Source organism: Bufo gargarizans, chromosome 4 (assembly GCF_014858855.1).
Source record: "Bufo gargarizans isolate SCDJY-AF-19 chromosome 4, ASM1485885v1, whole genome shotgun sequence".
NCBI classification, from domain to species: Eukaryota; Metazoa; Chordata; class Amphibia; order Anura; family Bufonidae; genus Bufo; species Bufo gargarizans.
Window position 1 is genome coordinate 158,061,992 of NC_058083.1, and position 22,566 is coordinate 158,084,557.

Consider the following 22,566-nt stretch of genomic DNA (forward strand, 5'->3'; position numbering starts at 1 on the left):
GTTTTCCCAATTTTTCGGACTGACTGACCTTCATTTCTTAAAGTAATGATTGCCACTCGTTTTTCTTTACTTAGCTGCTTTTTTTCTTGCCAGAATACAAATTCTAACAGTCTATTCAGTAGGACTATCAGCTGTGCATCCACCTGACTTCTCCACAACGCAACTGATGGTCCCAACCCCATTTATAAGGCAAGAAATCCCACTTATTAAACCTGACAGGGCACACCTGTGAAGTGAAAATCATTTCAGGTGACTACCTTTTGAAGCTCATCAAGAGAATGCCAAGAGTGTGCAAAGCAGTAATCAAAGCAAAAGGTGGCTACTTCTAGAACCTAGAATATGACATATTTTCAATTGTTTCACACTTTTTTGTTATGTATATAATTCAACATGTGTTAATTCATAGTTTTGATGCCTTCGGTGTGAATCTACAATTTTCATAGTCATAAAAATAAAGAAAACTCTTTGAATGAGAAGGTGTGTCCAAACTTTTGGTCTGTACTGTATATAATACAGATCGTTAGTGGGAGACATGCTGCCTGGGGACAAGTCACTGTTGTGGCCAGTCAATGGCTGCAGCAGTGCATGTGACCCCTTCCACGCCCGAAGTTTACATGCAGGGACAGAGCCGGAACAGAGTGTTTGGAAGCAGGTAAATATGCATCCCTTGACAGGTCCAACTACATAGGTGAGGGGTGTAATTTAAAAACTTTATAAGACTGGACAACCCCTTTAAAGGACATAAAAGGATTAAAGTGAGAATGAAGGAATCAATGGAAGTTAACATCATGGCCATCAGCAGCAGACGCCGGTCTTGATAGCTGCAGGCCTGATCATAGATTACATGCTCCCTCTGGCAGTCTGTGCACAAGAATTAAGCTCAGAGCTGCCGTAGATTTCAGTCATTATTTACAGCAGTTCTGGTGTAAATAATTATGAACGTGCCGGGGGCCACCCTCACCACGGCCCCTTTTCGTACACCTGGCAGGGGTGGCATAAAAGGTCAGTTGCAAAACAAAAAAAATATAATGTTTATTATTGCATTGTACTCATTTTGAGCTACAAATCATTTTCTCAATTCGTCTTTATCAAAAATTTTGAGCCCCTTTCTCAATACAGCCCTAAGTTTTATTAGTAGCATGCTCTGTATTTACTGTTTTCCACCAGGCAGCTCAGCTGACGGCTCCTTATCTCTCATCTCTGATAAGAATGTGGCTTAAGACGTATTTCCAAGCTCCAAGGAGAAGCCGATTGTTGGGAAGGAGGCATTCTTTCCTGATACTCAGCTGCTTGTTAAGTGGAGGTGACACTCTGGATTTACATACAGCGATCACCTCCACAGTATGAGGATGAGCGATCGCTGCTTCTATTGCTTGTAATGTGTTGTTATTATTCATATTGCTTTTTATGCTGGCTGGATTTATTTTTCCAACAGAGTGTACACTGTTTGTTTCCATTGTTACGACCACCCTGCAATCCAGCAGCGGTGGTCGTGCTTGCACACTATAGGAAACTGCCCCCGTCCTGTGTGTACTCCCATGGTCCTGGACACTAGAGAAGGTGGAGCTTTTATCTACAGTGTGGATTGCATGGTGGTCGTCACCACGGAAACGAGCAGTGTGCAATGCGATGGAAAATAAATCCAGCCATCAAAGGAGGCAATATGGACAATCAAATACATTAGAAAGTAGCTTGTATTAACTTTCTCTACATAATACTGTAAATGCTATTTGCTAAAGTGACACAAGCCAAAAAAAGGCATAGGGGGAATGATGAATTTCCCTTCATGAGTTCTACAGGAAAGCTTTAAAATTCCGTCATCACTCATTTTGTTAGGAATGGCTTGTATTTCAATTTATTCTCATTTAGATAACAGGAATTTTATTCCAAGACACGGAGGCTCCTATTGCTTTAACTTCCTTTACTGACAACCACAGCAGCAAAGAAAAAAATGGTACACATTAACATATTGCCATGGCAACTGTCCCTCCCCACACAGCAGACCCTATAAATGTCCACCAGTCCTCATCACTCCCTCTTTCTTTGCTGCTGCCACAAGCTAAGTACACTCTGTTCTTGCGGCATCTATGTGCGGTGTTATAGTTTGTTCTTATGCTGTTTTTCTTCACTAGTGTTGCTATTGTGTGGGGGGATACGTGTTAGCTTAAGGATAACCTAGGTAGGGGTTTTTTCTTTTAGGTTTATCCGCCGTTTTATCTCCACATCTTCCCTGTCCCCTTCCCGCTCCTGTCTCCCTTTCTGGGGGCGGGCCCGAAGGTCATAGGGGTTGGAGTTTTTCTTTGCCCTTTTTGTTTTCTCCCCCTGTGCGGCTTTCCGATTTCCCCTCACCTTTCCCCCCCCCTTTTTCTTTCGAGCGGGGCCCCTGCGCCCGCTCGGCATCTGCGCTTACCGCCTGTCTCTTCTCCGGCGGTGCTTCTGGTGCTGGGCCGCGATCTCGCGAGACTTCGGCCTCCGGAGCTCTCGGCGGCCATTTTCTTGTAGTCCACACTGCGGCTTCAGCCCATTTCTTCCCTCTGGTGCGGCGCTTCTTCCCGGCGGTTGCCACGCCCACTTCCGCCCAGCGTGCGTTTCCGGTCCTTCGCGATTCCGTCCGCACACTAGCTGGGTGACTACCCCCTGTGTGTCTCTGATCAGCTTGGAGGTGTTTGCTTCATTCCCTGGCGCTGACCTGCCCCTTATATACCTGTATTGCCATCTGGTTGCCTGCTGGCCGTTACCTTAGACATATTGATATTAGCTCTGCAGCATCATGTCTCATTCTGGGCTCCCCTCACAAGTAGTTGAGACAGGGAGGGAAGCACTGATGTCTTCTCCTGCACCTGCTGCTGCTGGCGCTGCGTTCTCTGCGGAAGCTTTTCAGCGGTCCGTCTCTGAAGCCATCATGGCTGCTATGGGATCTGTTACCACTACCCTTACCAGATCCATTTCTGATGCCCTGTCAGCACGCCCTGGTGTCTCTAATGACACAATACAAGCTGAATTACCTGTGCCTCACACCTCCAGAACCACTGTGATTGGTGAGTCCAATGCCACCCAAGAGAGCGCGTTATCGCGCAAAAGAGCCTCATCCCGCCGGGCAGAACGGGCGCGGAATTGGAAGTGTGCGAGAACGCACCCTGAGCGTGAGATCGACTCTGAGGTCGACTCTGATGAGGAGGTGAGATATGAGGACATGGTTTTCCCTGAGGACGAGCTGTCCGATTCTGCCCCAGCCGACCTGGTTTCGGCTCCCGTCCCGACGCCTCCGGGCGCTTCGTCCTCTGACGGTATACAGGGGCCTTCTGGCGTCCTAACAGACCCCCTTGGAGAACCTCTCTTTGATCCCGACAGCCTCCACCACCCGAGATCCGCCGAATGGCTTCCCATGGGTCATGTGGCTCAATACCTGGAGGCCCGGGTGCGTTGCCCTCTGTCTAAAGAGGCTCGCAACAAGATGAGAGCGGAATGCCCTAGACCTATTGTGGCAAATAAGGTTTGTGAGACCCCGTCGGTGGATCCTAAAATGGTCCAATTCCTATCGAAATCAGGGTGGAACCCCAGAAGAGGCCTTGAATCGGCCTTAAAAGCGTGCCAGGACAAACTCCTGGACGTTTTCGGCCCACTAGCCAAGATCTTTGAGATGGCTGAGGTCGCCAGGGAATCCAACACATCTGTGGATCCTGAGGATCTCCGTGGGTGGATACAAAGGGCCATCTGTATAGCAGGCAACGTGAATAGTTCCCTGTCGATTGAACGCCGTAAGGCTATTTTATTTAAGATCGAGCCAAAATTAGTGAACTTATCCCTCACTGAGGCCGGAAGTGCTGCTCAGGGTCTCCTGTTCGGAGATTCTTTTATTAAAGACATGGGGAGATTCGTGGGAGCCTTTACGGCTCTTGATAAGGCCCAATCTTCTATGAGGAAGGTGTTCCAGGGCCGTTTTTCCTCCAGGGCCGGCAACTTCAGGGGCCGTTCTGCCGGCCGCTCCTCCTTCCATGCCCGGGGCTCGGGCAGAGGCTCCTTCGGTCAGCGACCCTTTAATCAACGATCCTCCTTCCAGGATACAAGGCCTTCACAGAGCTTCTTTCCATCCCGAGGTGCTCCCAGCCGAAGACCATTCAGAGGAGGTTCCGGGTTCCGTCGTCCCCTTGGTAAGTGCTCCTCATCCTCGTTCTTTTCCAGTTTGTGTAGGGGGCAGACTCCGACTTTTTTCTCATGCTTGGGAATCAATCACGTCGGACGGCTGGGTGTTAGCCACCATCCAGGGTTTCCAGATAGAACTGGTCCAGTCCCCCTATCATCTCCCTGCCCCTCCGCCTATTCCAACTTCCGGGACTGCGTCACTAGCCATAGACAAGGAACTCACAGAACTCTTCCTCAAGAGCGCAATCGAGTTGGTCCCACACCCTTCGGTGGGTCTGCTCAGCAGTATTTTCCTGGTTCGGAAGAAAGGAGGGCAGATGCGCCCCGTCATAAACCTCAAGCCTCTGAACAAATTTGTTCGTTACCGGCACTTCAAAATGGAGGGGATCCACCTGCTCAGAGATCTCCTTCTACAGGGGGATTGGATGGTGAAGTTAGATCTGAAGGATGCCTATCTCACTGTCCCGGTGGCGACGTCTTCCAGGGATCTCCTCCGCTTCCTATGGAGGGATCAGGTTTGGCGGTTCACCTGTCTCCCCTTCGGTCTGTCCTCGGCCCCCTGGTGTTTCACCAAGGTTATGCGACCGGTTGTAGCTTGGCTCCGCAGTCGCGGGATCAGGTTGATCATCTACCTGGACGACCTCCTTCTCATGGCTCAGGACCCCGCTGTGCTCCGCTCGCAGTTACAGGTAACTATGAACCTCCTATCCCGTTTAGGTTTCCTAGTCAACTACGAGAAGTCTTCCCTGGACCCATCCAGAGTTATGGAGTTCCTCGGCTTCTCGGTGGATTCTGTCTCGGAGACTCTCAGCCTCCCTCTGGCGAAACTACGGTCCATACGCAAGGAGCTTCGCAAGACGCTAGCGGCGCCTCGGATTACACTTCGCCACCTAGCGCGGATTATAGGACTCCTCTCCTCTTCCATTCAGGCGGTGTTTCCAGCTCCTCTCCATTACCGGGCTCTGCAGCGTTTGAAGCACGCTCACCTTCAGTCCGGGGCTTCATACGCGGATATGATCTCGCTGGATTCCGAGACTCGGGACGAGTTGCGTTGGTGGATATCGAACCTTCAGGCGTGGAACGGGAAGGCGATTTGCGGGCCTCGTCCGGATTTCACCATCGACTCCGACGCCAGCCTACTCGGGTGGGGGGCCCACTGCGGCGGAGTTTCCACGGGAGGTCCCTGGTCGCAGGAGGAGGCCTCACTCCATATCAACGCCCTGGAACTCCTAGCCGGCTCTTTTGCTATCCGCAGTTTTGCCAAGAACAATGCCAGTGCCTGCATTCGACTACGCATGGACAACGTGTCGGCGGTTCGGTATGTCAACTCCATGGGAGGTACCCATTCGAGCATGCTGTCCCACTTGGCCAAGGAGTTTTGGTCCTTCTGTCTCAGCCAGCAGGTTACAGTGGTGGCGGAGTATCTCCCAGGTCTGCAGAACGTCCTGGCGGACTGGAATTCTCGGTATCTCAGGGATGGCAGCGACTGGAAATTAGATGGTCGGGTGTTCTCACACATCTCCTCCCTCTGGGGCCCGTTCTGTATCGACCTGTTTGCCTCTCGATTGAACACTCAGTTGCCGCGCTTCTTCAGTTGGCGCCCGGATCCAGACGCGGAGGCTGTGGACGCATTCCTGCAGGATTGGCGCGGATCTCTGCTTTACGCATTTCCACCATTTGCGATGCTTCCACGGGTCCTGTCTCAGGTGCGTTGGCAACAAGCGGAGTTGGTGTTGATTGTCCCGTTTTGGACCTCTCAGTCATGGTTCCCTCACCTACTGGACCTGCTCATCCTGCCACCGTTGCTCCTTCCGGATCTTCCAGAGCTTCTCTTAGACGCAGGAGGCGCGCAACACCCGCTCCTGCTGGAGGGATCTCTCCGGCTGTTAGCGTGCAGAATATCAGGCGTTTCGGACAAGCCGAGGAGCTTTCGGACGCGGCTAGAGGACTCTTGGAGCAGTCGTGGGCCCCTGGCACCAGAAGAGCCTATAGAGCGGCTTGGGGATCTTGGACTAGTTGGTGCGTCGCACGGAGTGTGGATCCCTTTTCAGCCTCTGTCTCTGTCGTTTTAGAGTTTCTGACTGCTTTATTTGAGGCGGGTAAGGCGTACCGTACCATCAACCTCTTTCGGTCCGCGATTTCCTCCTTCCATCAGGGTTTTGAGGGTCGTCCTGCGGGACAACACCCCCTGGTATGTCGTCTCCTTAAAGGTTCGCGTATGTCGCGGCCCCCTCGGCCGCGTTTTTCTTCCACTTGGGATGTTTCCTTGGTCTTGGATTTTTTCACGGCCTGGCCGCCTAACTCCCTTCTTTCTCTGCGCCAGCTCTCTGCCAAGCTGGTTACCCTGTTTTGTTTGGTATCTTGCAAACGGGTTTCCGATGTCAGAGCATTGGATTTTGATGCCAGGTCCTTTTCCCCGGAAGGGGTCACCTTCAATATTTCGCGCCGGACCAAGACGCATATTCGCTCGGTCTCTTATCCCTGTTTTCCGGCCATCCCAAACCTTTGCCCGGTTGCTTGTCTCCAGGAGTATGAGGCTCGTACCTCTTTGCATAGATCGACGGACAATCCTCAGCTGTTTCTCTCTTACCGGCGCCCTTTTGCTCCGGTTGCGACCCCCACGCTGGCTCGTTGGGTTAAGTGGTGTATGTCCTTGGCAGGCGTGGATACCTCGGTGTTCACGGCTCATTCGTCTAGGAGTGCAGCTTCCACCTCTATGTTGGTGTCTGGAGCTCGATTGGAGGACATTATGAGGATTGCCGACTGGTCTCGTGTGTCAACTTTTAAGGAATTTTACTTTCGTCCTGCTCGTCATGTTTTTTCCTCTGTTGTCATGCAGCTTTGAACTTGCAATAGGAGCCTCCGTGTCTTGGAATAAAATTGTGGGATTTTACTAGTCTATGACGTAAAGTCATGATTTTATGAAAGACACGGAGGCGAGTATTGCCCTCCCTTTATGTTTTCCCTCCCTGGGACTTTGTTTATTTATTATGTACAGTGTCATTTTGAATGCTTCATGTTACTGTCTTTGATTGCCTAACATATTTGCAGGTGTTTGGATGCGGATGGAACATTTCCTTTTATGCATTTTTTATTCTCTTGCAGGTTGAATAGGATGGCGACTTGCATCCAGGTGTTCTTCCGGGGTACCTTCTGCCTGTTCCAGTTCGGCAGTTCCGTGTTCGCAGGAGGACTCCTTTGTTTCCATCTGTTCCGTGGCTAGAGTTGATCGATGTCCCTCCGGTTTTCCAGTTCTGCGGGTTTGCGGCTCCTGAGGTCCGTTTCAGAGGTGGCCAGTATCGGTTCCGGTAGAGGTGGCATTCGCCAAGAAAGAGGAAGTGATGAGGACTGGTGGACATTTATAGGGTCTGCTGTGTGGGGAGGGACAGTTGCCATGGCAATATGTTAATGTGTACCATTTTTTTCTTTGCTGCTGTGGTTGTCAGTAAAGGAAGTTAAAGCAATACTCGCCTCCGTGTCTTTCATAAAATCATGACTTTACGTCATAGACTAGTAAAATCCCACAATTATTTATAACTGTAGAAAAACTGAATGATATGAAGAATGGTCTCCTCTGGAGTTTAGTGTATAGCACTAAAGAAAAAGGGTGTATATGAAATCACCTAAAAGTATAGAGATTAGACTATCATGAACTACACAAACAAATAACACACACAAATGGAAAAATGTCATAGGATTCTTAATGTGATTTTTTTTCCCCCAAAAAGGATTCTACCAAATAAACTTTCACAGGAGCAAATACCACCCTGACAATCCTGCTCATGTGGCCAACACCAACTTTGTTTTTTAATCCAAGTTAAGTAGCACGTTAATGTGGCTGTTGCTAACTTACAACAGAGTTCATTGCTCTCAATGGACCAATTGAAGAGAAAAGTGAAGCTGCAAAGGCTTTGTCTGTATTTTAACATATGTTGTGCAGTGCAGATGTTCACACAAGCCAGCTTCATTGTCCCGGCCAACAGCCCGATGCTGGAAGGAATGCCAGGGGCATAAGATCTGCTGCCATATGAAAAGAAAAAAAAAAAAACTATGGAGCTGGTAAACTAAATGACAATCACAGATTAGAAAGCGCTATTGTCCTATGAGACATCGGGGAAGAAAACGAAAACTCTGCTGTGCACCAAGGCCAAATTACAGGTGCCTTAAGGCCCCCGACCTTCAAAGTAGGCAGAGTAGGACCCTACTGACTTGACTGAAGAGCCCGGTCTGAATGCCAGGGCTAGGTCTGTGTACCTGTTAGCTATAACAGCGCAAAATCAAAGAGTGATGAAAGAACTAAAAGTACAAAGAAGTAATAGTTCTAAATCAGATGTATTCATGATGGGGGCGTTCCACCCACCTCCCCTGCCTCTCTCTGGGATGAATGACACCCTGGCCTATACAGTATATGCACATATACAATTCCTGTCTAGTACTGCCATGAAAGGCGGGGTAGGAGTGCTCCCCATATGAATACAGAAGATTCATCAAGACTGAGGTAAAGCGAAACTGTCTCAGTTGCCCATAGCAACCAATCAGATTCCACCTTTTATTTTTGACTGCTCCTGTGGAAAATGAAAGGTAGAATCTGATTGGTTGCTATGGGCAACTAAGCCAGTTCTACTTTACACCAGTTTGCTAAATGACCCCCTATGTGTCTACTGTATATGCCTTCATTGCTCATACTAGCTAAACGGCACAAAATCCTTTTGTAGTACGGACCAGGGTGCCCTTACATAGGGAAACGTATTTAGCTGACAGATCCGCTTTTAAATTAATTTATTTTCAGGGCTGCGATATGTTCTGGGGGTAAACCCCCCGTGGAATAAAACAATAATACTTTACCTTAACAAACTGGCAGAGCCGAACAGCCTCGTTCCACTTTGCAGCGGTGATGTAATCATGAATGATTGCTGGATATGGCGATATGTTTGTGTGGACCAGGGAGCCATCACTTCTGCGGATTGTCACTCTGTTCCCGACAAAGCTCACAATCTGGGGGCTTTTACTAAACTCACTGAAAAGAAGACGATTTCAGTCAAGACAATGACGTGCAATCACATGAGTATGGATAAATGTAACACAGTGCGGGCAATGTTCATTATATTGGCTCCCTGTAGAAAGGGGCATCCATCCGGCGGGCCGTGATTTTATTATACAGAAGGACAGTTATTGCCTTTACAATATTCTATTGAATTATATAGTGATGCTGTCTAGTTAGAAAAACTTCTCAACAAAAATGGCCACGCCAGGCAATCAGATTGCTGCTTTCAGTTTAAAGCATTGTATAGGAGAATGGAAGGTGTAATTACACTGCACCGTCACTGCCAACCAGACGGCGCGCAGGTAAACCTTGAAGAGGACGCAGCTGTCGTACGAGCGCCACCGCCTCTTCAACCAGCTCATTGGTGACTCTGCGGGAAGCTGGAGCCCCCACTTCAATCAGATACTGAGGACCTATCCTGAGGATAAGTCATAGACATTGTACAACAGCACAACCCCTTTCATTGATTTTTCACTACTTTTGACTGCTCAGCGATGTACGGAGTTGACATTTTTATCAATGGGGTTGAAGCAGGGAGTACGGACAGGAGTGCACATTGCTGCTCCTGCCCATGTCTCCCGGAGGTTTACTAAATCCTGGCATAGCACATGGGTACCCTGTAACAATATGCTATGCCAGGATTAGCTGAGCGGAGCGGGCTTCTGCTCCTGCCTGCTTTGCTAAGAGCTGACCTGCAGGACTCTTAGCGTAGCGAAGCAGGCACAGACAGGAGCCGCTCCGCTCAGCTAATCCTGGCATAGCATATTGTTACAGGGTACCCATGTGCTATGCCAGGATTTAGTAAACCTCCAGGGGGCACGGGCTGGAGTAGCAATGTGCACTCCTGTCCGTACTCCCTGCGCTGCGGCCCCATTGAGAAACTGTTAACTGCGTAGTTAGAGAAGTCAGCGGTGTACAGAAAAGTGGATTTTAAGCTCACGGAAGGGTGGGGGGGGGGGGGGGGGTGGGGGGTTTAAAGTCTATTAAAAATATAAAAATACAAATTACATTAATAAAAAAAAGTGTTCTTATGACATGAGGGACATTTTAACAAAAATTTATTCAAACGTTGAGTTACTCTTTAAGCCATAATCCCATATGATAAAATGAAGTGGTAATCATAGAACTGTTTCCCATTACTGCTGCTGTAATGTTGCCCCCCCCTAAAATGAAACGCTGGATGCTCAAAGCAACTAAAAACTGTGGGTCGCAGACGCATGTCTCCATGGTAAGTGACTACGTTAGGATACAAGGGAATGATCACCTTCTGAACAAACACTATAAAGGGAATCTGTCACCAGCGACCTCCCTATCCAAATGTCTGCATAGACACATAGCTGTGGTTTACCGGATTAACATGCCGTTTTGTTGATCTGAGGCTCCGTTCTTGAGATATGACACTTAAAAAAAAAGAAAATATGCAAATTAGTCCTTTAGTGCAAATAGGGCATCACCATTGCTCTTATTGCACCCAAGCCCCATCCATTTCTGTGGCCAGCCCCTCCCTCGCTATGTTGCTGACCACAGAGAGGGGGTGACCACAGAAAGGAGTGGAGTATGGGTGCAACAAGAGCAATGGTGACTCCTTCATTGCACCAAAGGCCTAATTTGCATATTAAGAAACAATATCATAACTCGGGAACGCTGCCTCAGATCAACAAGGGGAAAACTGCATTTTAATCAGATGACTCCCAGCTATCTGTCTATACACAGTTGGACAGGGAGGTCGCTAATGACATATTGACATTAACGCAAGACATACACATAAAGCTCTGTTCACATCTGCGCCGTGGTTTGTGTCAAACAAAAACCATGAACAATGGCGGCTACCAATAGACCCCACTTTTTTTTATAATAGGGCCAGACTGATATAATACATGTAATCCCTAATTTTCCAGAAGATAAGTGGAGGCAGAGGTGTCCTGCAGCCACTTGTCACCATTACCCTATATAGAGAACATACAAATTCAATGGACTGAATGTTCACATTTATGGGGAAGACGGGGGAACATAGCTGTCGAAAAAAACGCATTGTATGAACTATAACATTTAGTAGCATGGAAGCAAGTCCGTAAGAACTGACCAATTTACAGGTTCATCAGCAATTACTGTAATTTAAAGTGACCCTTCGATTCAAGAAACAAAAAAAAAAAAAAAAACATTAACTGTACAAACAGAACACTTACCTGGTGCCCTTCTTTTCATCTTTTTAGCTTCAGACCTGCAAATTCCCAGGCTCCTCTTCTGCCAAGAATGACTGCACCGCTTCTCGTACGGCCCGTTACCTACTGTGTGTTTGGTGGTCCAAGACATTTCCTGCTGCCCTTGGATTGGCCAGTGCTACTCACATAAAAAAGTGCTGGCCAATCCAAAAGCAGGGCAGGAGAAGTAGGAAGTGTCTTGGACTACCGATGTGGTGCGGCCATCTTGGGTGGCAATAGTGGAGCCCGAGAAAAGAAGGGCACTGTGTAAGTGTTCTGTTCCTTTCCCAGTTCATGGATTATTTTTTTTCTTGTCACGTTAAAAAGTTTTCCATGTGTCGTATCACTTCCTTACGGAACCAGGGTTTGTGGTTTCTCAGTAAAATATCAACAGATATGCTTACTTTGCTTGCAATGGACACTGGCTTACATGTAGGTGATATAAAGCAGCTCAGACTTCTGTGACACATTATAGTAACATATGACCATAAAGCTAAACGCAAAGGTAGAATAATACTAGGAATTCCTGTTTTGTAGGTATTCCAGATGAATGCAGCGTTTCTATACAATAAGGCTACTTTCACACTCGCGTTTGGTGTGGATCCGTCATGGATAATACATGAATGGATCCGTTCAGATAATACAACCGTCTGCACCCGTTCAGAACGGATCCGTTTTGTATTATCGTTAATATAGCCAAGACTGATCCATCTTGAACTCCATTTAAATTCAGTGGATGACCGATCCGTTTTCTATTGTGCCAGATTGTGTCATCGAAAATTTTATGGTATATGACTTTACCAGGATTTCTGCAGTTTGATAGCATTGAGAGGCAAACATACCTTCCATCTTTCTCGGTAATAGTCTTCAGCAGCAGTTCTTTATCTACATAGGCTACATTTGGATAGTACCAGACTGTGAAACGACTGTCCTGAATACCACACAATATATTAGATAAGTCACACCAGGCCAAAGTGTGCACCATACTGCCTGCAAACAAAGAGACAACACATTTAGAATCATACACCGCTCCGATACTCTGTGTTACATATTCGTGAGAAAATAATTGCCCATCCACATAGGAAGCAAAGGGTTGAGGTGTGATGGGGGTCTGACAAGGTGGGCTGATCCGAGGACTGATGAGGGTCTGACAAGGAGGGATGATCTGAGGTCTGACATAAAGGCCTGATCTAATGTCCTGATATTTATGGGGGTCTGATCTGAGAATTTGATATGATGTCTTATTTTCCGCCTCTTAACCCCTTAAGGGGGCGGCTCATTTTCACCTTAAGGACCAGGCCATTTTTGCAAATCTGACCAGTGTTGCTTTATGTGTGAATAACTTTAAAACGCTTTGACTTATCCAGGCCATTCTGAAATTGTTTTTTCGTCACATATTGTACTTCATGACACTGGTAAAATGAAGTAAAAAAAAAAAATGCATTTTTATTTATTAAAAAAAAATACCAAATTTACCAAAAATTTTAAAAATTAGCAAATTTCCCAGTTTCAATTTCTCTACTTCTATAATACATAGTAATACCTCCAAAAATAGTTATTAATTTACATTCCCCATATGTCTACTTCATGTTTGGATCATTTTGAGAATGACATTTTATTTTTTGGGGACGTTACAAGGCTTAGAAGTTTAGAAGCAAATCTTGAAATTTTTCTGAAAATTTCTAAAACCCACTTTTACAGGACCTGTTCAGGTCTGAAGTCAATTTGTGAGGCTTACATCATAAAAACCACCCAAAAATAACCCCATTTTACAAACTAAACCCCTCAAGGTACTCAAAACCGATTTTACAAACTTTGTTAACCCTTTAGGTGTTCCACAAGAATTTTTGGAAAATAGAGATAAAATTTCAAAATTTCACTTTTTTGGCAGATTTTCCATTTTACATTTTTTCCAGTTACAAAGCAAGGGTTAACAGCCAAACAAAACTCTATATTTATGGCCCTGATTCTGTAGTTTACAGAAACACCCCATTATGTGGTCGTAAGCTGCTGTACGGGTACACGGCAGGACGCAGAAGGAAAGGAATGTCATACGGTTTTTGGAAGGCAGATTTTGCTGGACTGGTTTTTTGACACCATGTCCCATTTGAAGCCCCCCTGATGCACCCCCAGAGTAGAAACTCCAAAAAAGTGACCCCATTTTAGAATCTACGGGATAGGGTGGCAGTATTGTTGGTACTAGTTTAGGGTACATATGATTTTTGGTTGCTCTTTACTACACTTTTTATGAGGCAAGGTAACAAGAAATAGCACCGCTTTTTGGCACCGCTTTTATTTTTTGTTATTTACAAAATTCATCTCACAGGTTAGATCATGTGGTATTTTTATAGAGCAGGTTGTCACAGACGTGACAATACCAAATATGACAACTTTTTGGGTTGTTTGTAGGGCTGCAACGATTAATCGATGTAATCGATTATATTCGATAACTGGATTCGTTGTCGACGAATCCAGTTATCGAATAATCGCCGATTCGTTGCTATGCGGGCGGGCGGGCGGTGCATCTTTATTTTACCTTTTTACAATGACGCTCCTGTAACAGCCAGGCAGAGCGGACGGCGGCGTAACGTCACTCACTCACGTGACACGCCTGCTCCGCCTCCTTCATTCATGAAGTGGGCGGAGCAGGTGCGTCACGTGATTGAGTGACGTTACGCCGCCGTCCGCTCTGCCTGGCTGTTACAGGAGCGTCATTGTAAAAAGGTAAAATAAAGATGCAGTGATTAGTCCGACTTATAAGCATCGGGGCCGGGGCTGTTATGGGGAGGGGGGAGAATCTGTCTATGGCACTGCTATGGGGAGGGGGGTCTGTGTATAGCACTGCTATGGGGAGGGGGGAGGATCTGTCTATGGCACTGCTATGGGGAGGGGGGTCTGTGTATAGCACTGCTATGGGGAGGGGGGGGGGGGTCTGTGTATGGCACCGCTATGGGAAGGGGGATCTGTGCACTGTTATGAGGAAAGGGATCTGTGCACTGTTATGCCCATAACAGTGCACATATCCCCCTCTCCATAACTGCGCCGTCCACAGATCCCCCTCTCCATAACTGCGCCGTCCACAGATCCCCCATAATAGTGTCGTCCACAGATCCCCCATAAGTGTCGTCCACAGATCCCCCATAAGTGTCGTCCACAGATCCCCCATAAGTGTCGTCCACAGATCCCCCATAAGTGTCGTCCACAGATCCCCCATAAGTGTCGTCCACAGATCCCCCATAAGTGTCGTCCACAGATCCCCCATAAGTGTCGTCCACAGATCCCCCATAAGTGTCGTCCACAGATCCCCCATAAGTGTCGTCCACAGATCCCCCATAAGTGTCGTCCACAGATCCCCCATAAGTGTCGTCCACAGATCCCCCATAAGTGTCGTCCACAGATCCCCCATAAGTGTCGTCCACAGATCCCCCATAAGTGTCGTCCACAGATCCCCCATAAGTGTCGTCCACAGATCCCCCATAAGTGTCGTCCACAGATCCCCCATAAGTGTCGTCCACAGATCCCCCATAAAAGTGTCGTCCACAGATCCCCCATAATAGTGTCGTCCACAGTTCCCCCATAATAGTGTCGTCCACAGTTCCCCCATAAGTGTCGTCCACAGATCCCCCATAAGTGTCGTCCACAGATCCCCCATAAGTGTCGTCCACAGATCCCCCATAAGTGTCGTCCACAGATCCCCCATAATAGTGTCGTCCACAGATCCCCCATAAGTGTCGTCCACAGATCCCCCATAAGTGTCGTCCACAGATCCCCCATAAGTGTCGTCCACAGATCCCCCATAAGTGTCGTCCACAGATCCCCCATAAGTGTCGTCCACAGATCCCCCATAAGTGTCGTCCACAGATCCCCCATAATAGTGTCGTCCACAGATCCCCCATAATAGTGTCGTCCACAATTTGTTTTAATATGGCCTTTGAACATAATTTTTCAAGTAAGATCATATAAACCTCTCTGTTTTGTAATTTTGTAGTTTTTCCCGATTAATCGATTAATCGTAGAAATTAATCGGCAACTAATCGATTATTCAAATAATCGTTAGCTGCAGCCCTAGTTGTTTGTTTCGGTTTTACATAAAAAAGCATTTTTTTTTTAATGATTCTTTACCGTCTCCACATTCTGAAAGTCATAGTTTTATTTATTTTTTGGGCGACTGTCTTGTGTAGCGGCTCATTTTTTTCGGGATGAGATGGTTTGTTCGGGGTGCGTATGACTTTTTGATCGCTTGCTATTACACTTTTTGTGATGTATACTTTTTTTTATTTATGTAAGTTTTACACAATGATTTCATTTTTTAAACAAAAAAAAATAAAAAATCATGTTTTAGTGTCTCCATAGTTTGAGAGCCATAGTTTTTTTTTTCAGTTTTTGGGCGATTATCTTCGGGTAGGGTATGACTTTTGCGGGATGAGATGACGGTTTTATTGGCACTATTTTGGGGTGTGTATGGCTTTTTGATCGCTTGCTATTAAACTTTTTGTGATGTAAGGTGACAAAAAAATAGCTTTTTTTTACACCGTTTTTTTTTTTTTTTTTTTTTTTTTTTTTACGGTATTCACCTGAGGGGTTAGAGAAAAAAAAAAGACATAGTCACAAAAAATATTATAGTGCTAATGCTACGCTTTTTTATAAAGTGAGAAGCTTGGCAAATGCATTTTGTACAAAACCATCTGAGCCCGTCTGTCGACGAGGCGATCTCTGTAAACGGGCGATCTCTGTAAACGGGTCCTAACACTAAATATTACCTGTTATGCGCCATAATGGCCGCCATACAGTTCAGGAAGTGTTGGATCCACATGCATGCTGGGTCCGCTCTGCCTTTACCATTTTTGGTGTCAAAATAGGCCTCCATTACTTACAAGGGATGCAGGTGTCAACATGAAAAAATGAACTTTATGGCGGCCATTATGGCGCATAACATGTAATATTTAGTGTTAGGACCAGTCTTACAGAGATCGCCTTGGCGTTCGGCAGACGGGCTCAGATGGTTTTGTACAAAATGCATTTGCCAAGCATCTCACTTTATAAATAAGCGTAGCATTAGTACTATAATATTTTTTGTAACTATGGCATTATTGTACTTTTTCTTGTTAGCAGGGTGCTGTTGCATTGTCTTTTTTTCTCTAGATTTTTTCCATGGCAGCGTGCACCTGCGCATTGGGAGGTGCTGACTAACCCCCTTTTCTCACCTGAGGGGTTAGGTCATGTGATATTTTTATAGAGCAGGTTATTATGGACGCAGCGATACCTAATATGTATACTTTTTTTTATTTATGTAAGTTTAACACAATAATATTTTTGAAACAAAAATAAAATCATGTTTTAGTGTCTCCATAGTTTGAGAGCCATAGTTTTTCAGTTTTTTGGCAATTATCTTACGTAGGGTCTAATTTTTTGCAGGATGAGGGGACGGTTAGATTGGTACTATTTTGGTGGGCATACACCTTTTTTGATCGCTTGATGTTGTACTTTTAGTGATATAAGGTGACAAAAAATTGTTTATTTAGCACAGTTTTTATTTTTTATGGTGTTCATCTGAGGGGTTAGGTCATGTGATATGTTTATAGAGCCGGTCGATACCTAATATGTATCCTATCTCTCTGGCCGCTCCTTTAGTGCATCATTCGCTGGCTCTTCTTCATCTCCTCTTCCTCTTGATGTTGGAGTACCTCAGGGCTCAGTACTAGGTCCTCTACTCTTCTCCCTCTATATAGCCCCCATCGGACAGACTATTAGTACATTTGGCTTTTGATACCATCTCTATGCTGATGACACCCAACTATACACTTCGTCCCCTGACATTACCCCTGCTTTACTCCAAAACACCAGTAATTGTCTGGCAGCTGTCTCTAACGTCATGTCCTCTCTGTATCTAAAACTGAACCTCTTGTCTTTCCCCCCCATCTACTAACTCACCTAAACTTGATATTTCAATTTCGGTCTGCAGCACTATCATAACTCCTGTGCAACATGCCCGCTGTCTTGGGGCCACATTTGACTCCGATCTCTCCTTTGTTCCCCATATTCAATCACTTACACGCTCTTGTCGTCTGCACCTCAAGAATATTGGCAGAATCCGCCCTTTTCTTACGGTGGAAACTGCAAAAACTCTTGTTGTTGCTTTGATTTATTCTCATCTTGACTACTGCAACGCATTACTAATCGGTCTCCCTCTCACTAAACTCTCCCCCCTTCAGTCTGTTCTAAATGCTGCAGCCAGGCTCATCTATCCATCCAACTGCTACACTGATGCTATTATCCTGTGCCAGTCACTTCACTGGTTGCCCATCCATGCCCAGAATACAGTTCAAACTTCTCACCCACAAAGCTCTCCACAATGCTGCACCTCCATATATCTCCTCCCTCATCTCCATCTACCACCCTACTCGTGCTCTCCGTTCTGTTAGCGACCTAAGAATAATAACCTCCATAATTCGTACCTCTCACTCCCGTCTTCAAGACTTTACTCGAGCTGCACCTACTCTCTGGAATACTCTGCCCCGGAATACTAGGTCAATCCACAACTTCTCCACCTTCAAAACGTGCCTTAAAAACACATCTTTTCAGGCAGGCTTATCAAGCTACCTAAACTGACTATTCCCAGACTAAACCTCCCCCCACCAACTCCTCTGGCCTGAACTCGATCCTCTAGTAGTCCCAAACCCGAAGCAGATTGGCCGGCACCACTCCTGTCAGTTCAATAATGGCTCAAATCCTACTTATCACAATCAACTACCTTATGTGTCACCCCCAATTTCTCAGATTGTAAGCTCTTGCGAGCAGGGCCCTGACTCCTAGTGTTTCAGTTGCATATTATCCAGTTATTTTTGTTTTGTATATGAACCTTATGAACTTGTAAAGCGCTGTGGAATATTGTGGCACTATAAAAATACATTTTATTATTATTAATGTGTGGGCATGTATCTAATAATCATGTACTATGTGTAAGTGTGCTCATATGGGAATAGGTGAATGTAGTGTGTATATGCGGTGGCTGAACTACATGTGTCAGCCTGTATGTGTACAAATGTCTATGCACTGTTTCTGTACGTCAGTATTTTCTGAGCGCTCGTTTGCAGTATTATATTTAAACAGGACCTTTCACCACTCCTGACATGTCTGTTTAGTAACTACCTGCATTCCTCATGTAATAAACATTCTGAAGTATTCTTAGGACTTTATGTTGTGCCATTCCTGTGTTATTTCTACTAGACGTTATGCATGAATTGTCAGCAGCTTGCAGTAAAGTTACAAGTGGGTGTTACCAGTTGGGGGTGTGTCCTTGCACAGTCTGACATCAGCAGCACTGATTGGACAGTCAGATATGCCCACTACTGGTAAGACCCAGCAGTACCTGTACTGCAAACTGCTGGCAATCTATTTGTAAACTTCTAGCAGGAATAACAGAGGAATGGCACAACATACAGTCATAAGGATAGATGCTCCAGGATGGTTATTACATGGGGAATACAAGTAGTTACTAAAACTCACATGTCAGGAGAGGTGGCAGGTCCTCTTTCAGTATTTTTTACTCACTCACGTGTACATCCAGAGGCTGGAATCCAAGCACATCTAATACTTCTCACATCTAAGAGGAGGATATAACTATATCCAGTCTAGAAAGTTTTCTGTGAGCTAAAACATCAGCAACACCAATCTCTCTCCCGCTCAACGATAGCAAGGTAGGTAAAATATATCAGCCTGGGGAACAGGCTATATAATGCCCAGTGGATTACTTACCCCAGAATTCCCCTTTGTCCTTATTAGGTAACACAAACGTGATTTGCGCGAGCATACAGTAGGGTCACATTTGCACACCGTTTTAGGCATAGCAATTTACGCTGCATTAATCTTATTACAGTCTGCATTAAGAGTTCTGCAGGCTTCAGAGTTGACATCTGCCAGCATTCCTTGCTAGTTTAATTTCTTTATGGTTGATGTCGCATGCATGCACAAACATATGATAGTTTACAGGCAGTCCACAAGGAAAAGGTGGTCTCCATGGCTTTCCACTTCCTAGTCCAGTCTGGACACACAGGAAATGTCTGCTCAGCTGAGGTGGTCAATGATTGGCCAATTAAGTGGCCAATTCCTGCATGTCAAGAGGGTCCAATAAATGTCAGGACAGGAGCCAGAAAATAAATGGTATGGTAAGGATCCCTTATTTTGTTGTTTTACACCAATTTTAAAATATTTTCAGCCCCTTTAAAGTTGCTAAGGGTGTATCAAGCAGCAAAATTGCTGATGCAACTGAATGCAAGCTGTAAGTCTGCATCAGTTGAGTTATGGTCCCTTTACACGGGCCGACGTTGCCCGTCCCCTAGAGAATCATTGCTTCTGGGTAGCATAAGTTTACACAGCACGATCTGCTTCCTAGAAATGATAATTTAGATGTTAGTATCAATGATGTCTTCATCCAATGAAAGAGCATTTGCTAGTTCATAGGGTGATTGGTGGTGGCACCTTTAAATAGGGCAATTATTGGGAGTGTTCTTAGGAATGCTTCTTCTAGATAAATGTCCTGATCATCAGCCCATGTAAAAGGCCCCTAACTTTGTAAATGCATTACCGTATTCTTTGCACTATATGACGCACTTTCCCCCCCCAAAAAATGGGGAAGTGGCAGTGCGTCTTATAGTCTGAATGCTAATGACCACTTCCATTATGGAAGTGGTTATTAGCATGTGAGAGGCATGGGAAGGTGAGGGCAGCGCTGCGCTGGTTGTACTCCTCTTCCCCGATTTTCTTCCACTGACATCTGACTGATGCAGCCAATCACTGTCCATGTTGAAACGCCAGAAAACAGAGATGGGGGGTAGGGGCCCAAGAAGGGGCAGCACAGGATTGTGGGGTAATCGCTAAAGGTGAATATTGCTTAGTTAGGCTTTTGGTAAAAAAAAAAAAAAAAAAAAAAAAAAAAAAAGGTGAAGGCACAGTCATTATTTTATTTTTTTACCAGCTTTACTCTGAAATAAAGCCCAGTTCTCCCAAGTAACCAGCAAATTCCTTATGGATGTCACGGTACAGTTTTAGGATAAACAACTGACGTAATCCATCTTACCAATTTTGACCGCTCTCTGTTCTTTTCCAAGCCTCCTAACTGTACTGATGTAGAGATCTCGGTTTTTATCAACAAATGCAATTTTTCTTTCATTTGCTGGTCCTCCTTGATCCAGAGCAATCTCTACTACTTCAATCTGAAAATGGAAAGCGATTGTAAAAATGTAACTCCTCTCAAAATTCTCCTACCATTTTATTTAGGCGTCCACGTATTACCTGTGCATGGGTGGAAATCTAATTTTCAAGGGAATCTGTGAGCACATACCTCAATATTTGGGTCCATTAACACGTCCGCAATTCTGTTCCGCATTTTGCAGAATGGAATTGCGGACCCATTCATTTCTATGGGGCCACACTATGTGCTGTCTGGATCCGCATTTCCGGGTCCGCAATTCCGTTCCCCCCAAAAACAGAACATGTCCTATTCTTGCGGACAAGATTAGGCATTTTCTATTATAGTGTCGGCGATGTGCAGTCCGCAAAATGCGGTACGCACATTGCCAGTGTTCATGTTTTGCGGATCAGCAAAACACATACGGATGTGTGAATGGACCCTTAAACAAAGAGCACAGTCGGATTCTTTCTGTTATACCAACTCAAACGTTTCTGCCCTATCCAGATCTGTGCATCCGTTGCAGAGTAACCATGTCTATTCTGATATGCAAATAAGCTTTTTGGTGCAAAGAGGGCAAAGCTCTGCCCTGTATCATGGATAGCACTGTCCCCCTCCCCCAGCTGTGAGTGACAGGGCCAGGCTCGCAACGTAATGTCACCTGGTCCTGTGTTCTTGTGAGCCATTTCTTCAAAACTTCAGTACAGCCTAGGTTCTTGACAGATCTGAAGTTATCTGTACTGTGGAGCGATGATGCCGCCCTTGTTGCACCAAAGAGTTTACTTGCATATCAAAACAGATGAGATTTCTCTGCAACGGAGCCACAGATCTGGGTTGGGGACAAACGTTTGAATCAGCAGAAAAGAAGGAATCTGACAATGCTCTTTGTTTAATACTGAATATGTGCTGACAGATTCCCTTTAAAGAAGGTCTTTCACTTGACCACACGACACAACTCTGCCCACCTGCAGCGACCAATGGTCACATGAATTTGTGGGTAAAACTAAGGTCTTACCTACAAAAATGTGTGGCCACTAGCTGCCGTAGGTGGGTGGCCAAAGCGTGTAAACTCACCTCATTACCCACCACATATACTGCTCGTCAGGCAGTAATTATCACTCTGACACTGACGGGTGCAATGTCACCCATTACATGGCCAGAAGAGGTATCCCTAACTTCTTATGGGCTTTTCCTCTTTTTATAAATGAATGCATCTAAAATGAATGCACCTGGGCGCAAGGCCATGTATCATTTGATGCCACAACTATGTTGGCCTGTGGGGTTCATGCAGAGAGGAGCATTATATGGCAGAGATTGCTTAACCTGTGGCCCTCCAGCTGTTACAAAACTACAATTCCCAGCATGCCCAAATAGCTGTAGGCTGTGCAGGCATGCTGGCAGTTGTAGTTTTGCAACAGCTAGAAGGACGCAGATTGGGCATGCTATTTCCCAGCCCCCTGATTGGAAATTGCTTCCCAGAGATAAGCTGGACCAAAAGGCATCTACAATCTAGCAGTTTTCCATGAAATGGGCTTTCCAGCCGAATAATGGCCTACCCTTCAAATCACCAGAATAAATGAGTGATGGAGAATGAAGGGTTCTCTCCAGCAAGTGCTGCTGTTCTTTCATGCTGGTAGTCAGGGGTCCAGGGGGGTGGCCCCCCCAACATCACACATTGATAACAATCTAGCTGGGACCACACATATCGGCACCAACTGCTGTAGAAATCGCATTTTGAAGATAAATTCTAACTAATACATCATCTTTGATATTCACACAAATCATAAAAGCAAAGCACAGTCTACGTTTTCAATTACAACTGGGGTTTGAATGGTGCCTTTGGCAATGGAATGAAACAAATGTAATCTGTACAGTGACATAAAATGCTTCTTATCCATGGGTATTGCTGTCTTGGGCTTGGTAAGAAAACTATGAATTTGATTTGAGCTCCCTCGCTCTTTTGATGACATCTCACGCCTTTGTCCCTTAAG

The 22,566-nt window shown here is 45.7% G+C and overlaps 1 protein-coding gene across 4 annotated transcripts in view; it reads right to left on the reverse strand.

The window, feature by feature from the left end:
- The window catches only part of IFT80 (intraflagellar transport 80), a 125,754-nt gene that overhangs the window by 15,617 nt on the left and 87,571 nt on the right, over positions 1–22,566 (reverse strand). For all 4 annotated transcript variants that reach the window (XM_044292056.1, XM_044292054.1, XM_044292057.1 and 1 more), the window contains 3 exons: positions 20,465–20,600; positions 12,231–12,378; positions 8,989–9,160 (listed from right to left, as the gene is read on the reverse strand). In XM_044292056.1, the coding sequence (XP_044147991.1) occupies positions 8,989–9,160; positions 12,231–12,378; positions 20,465–20,600 (456 nt within the window). The remainder of the gene's footprint in view (positions 1–8,988; positions 9,161–12,230; positions 12,379–20,464; positions 20,601–22,566) is intronic.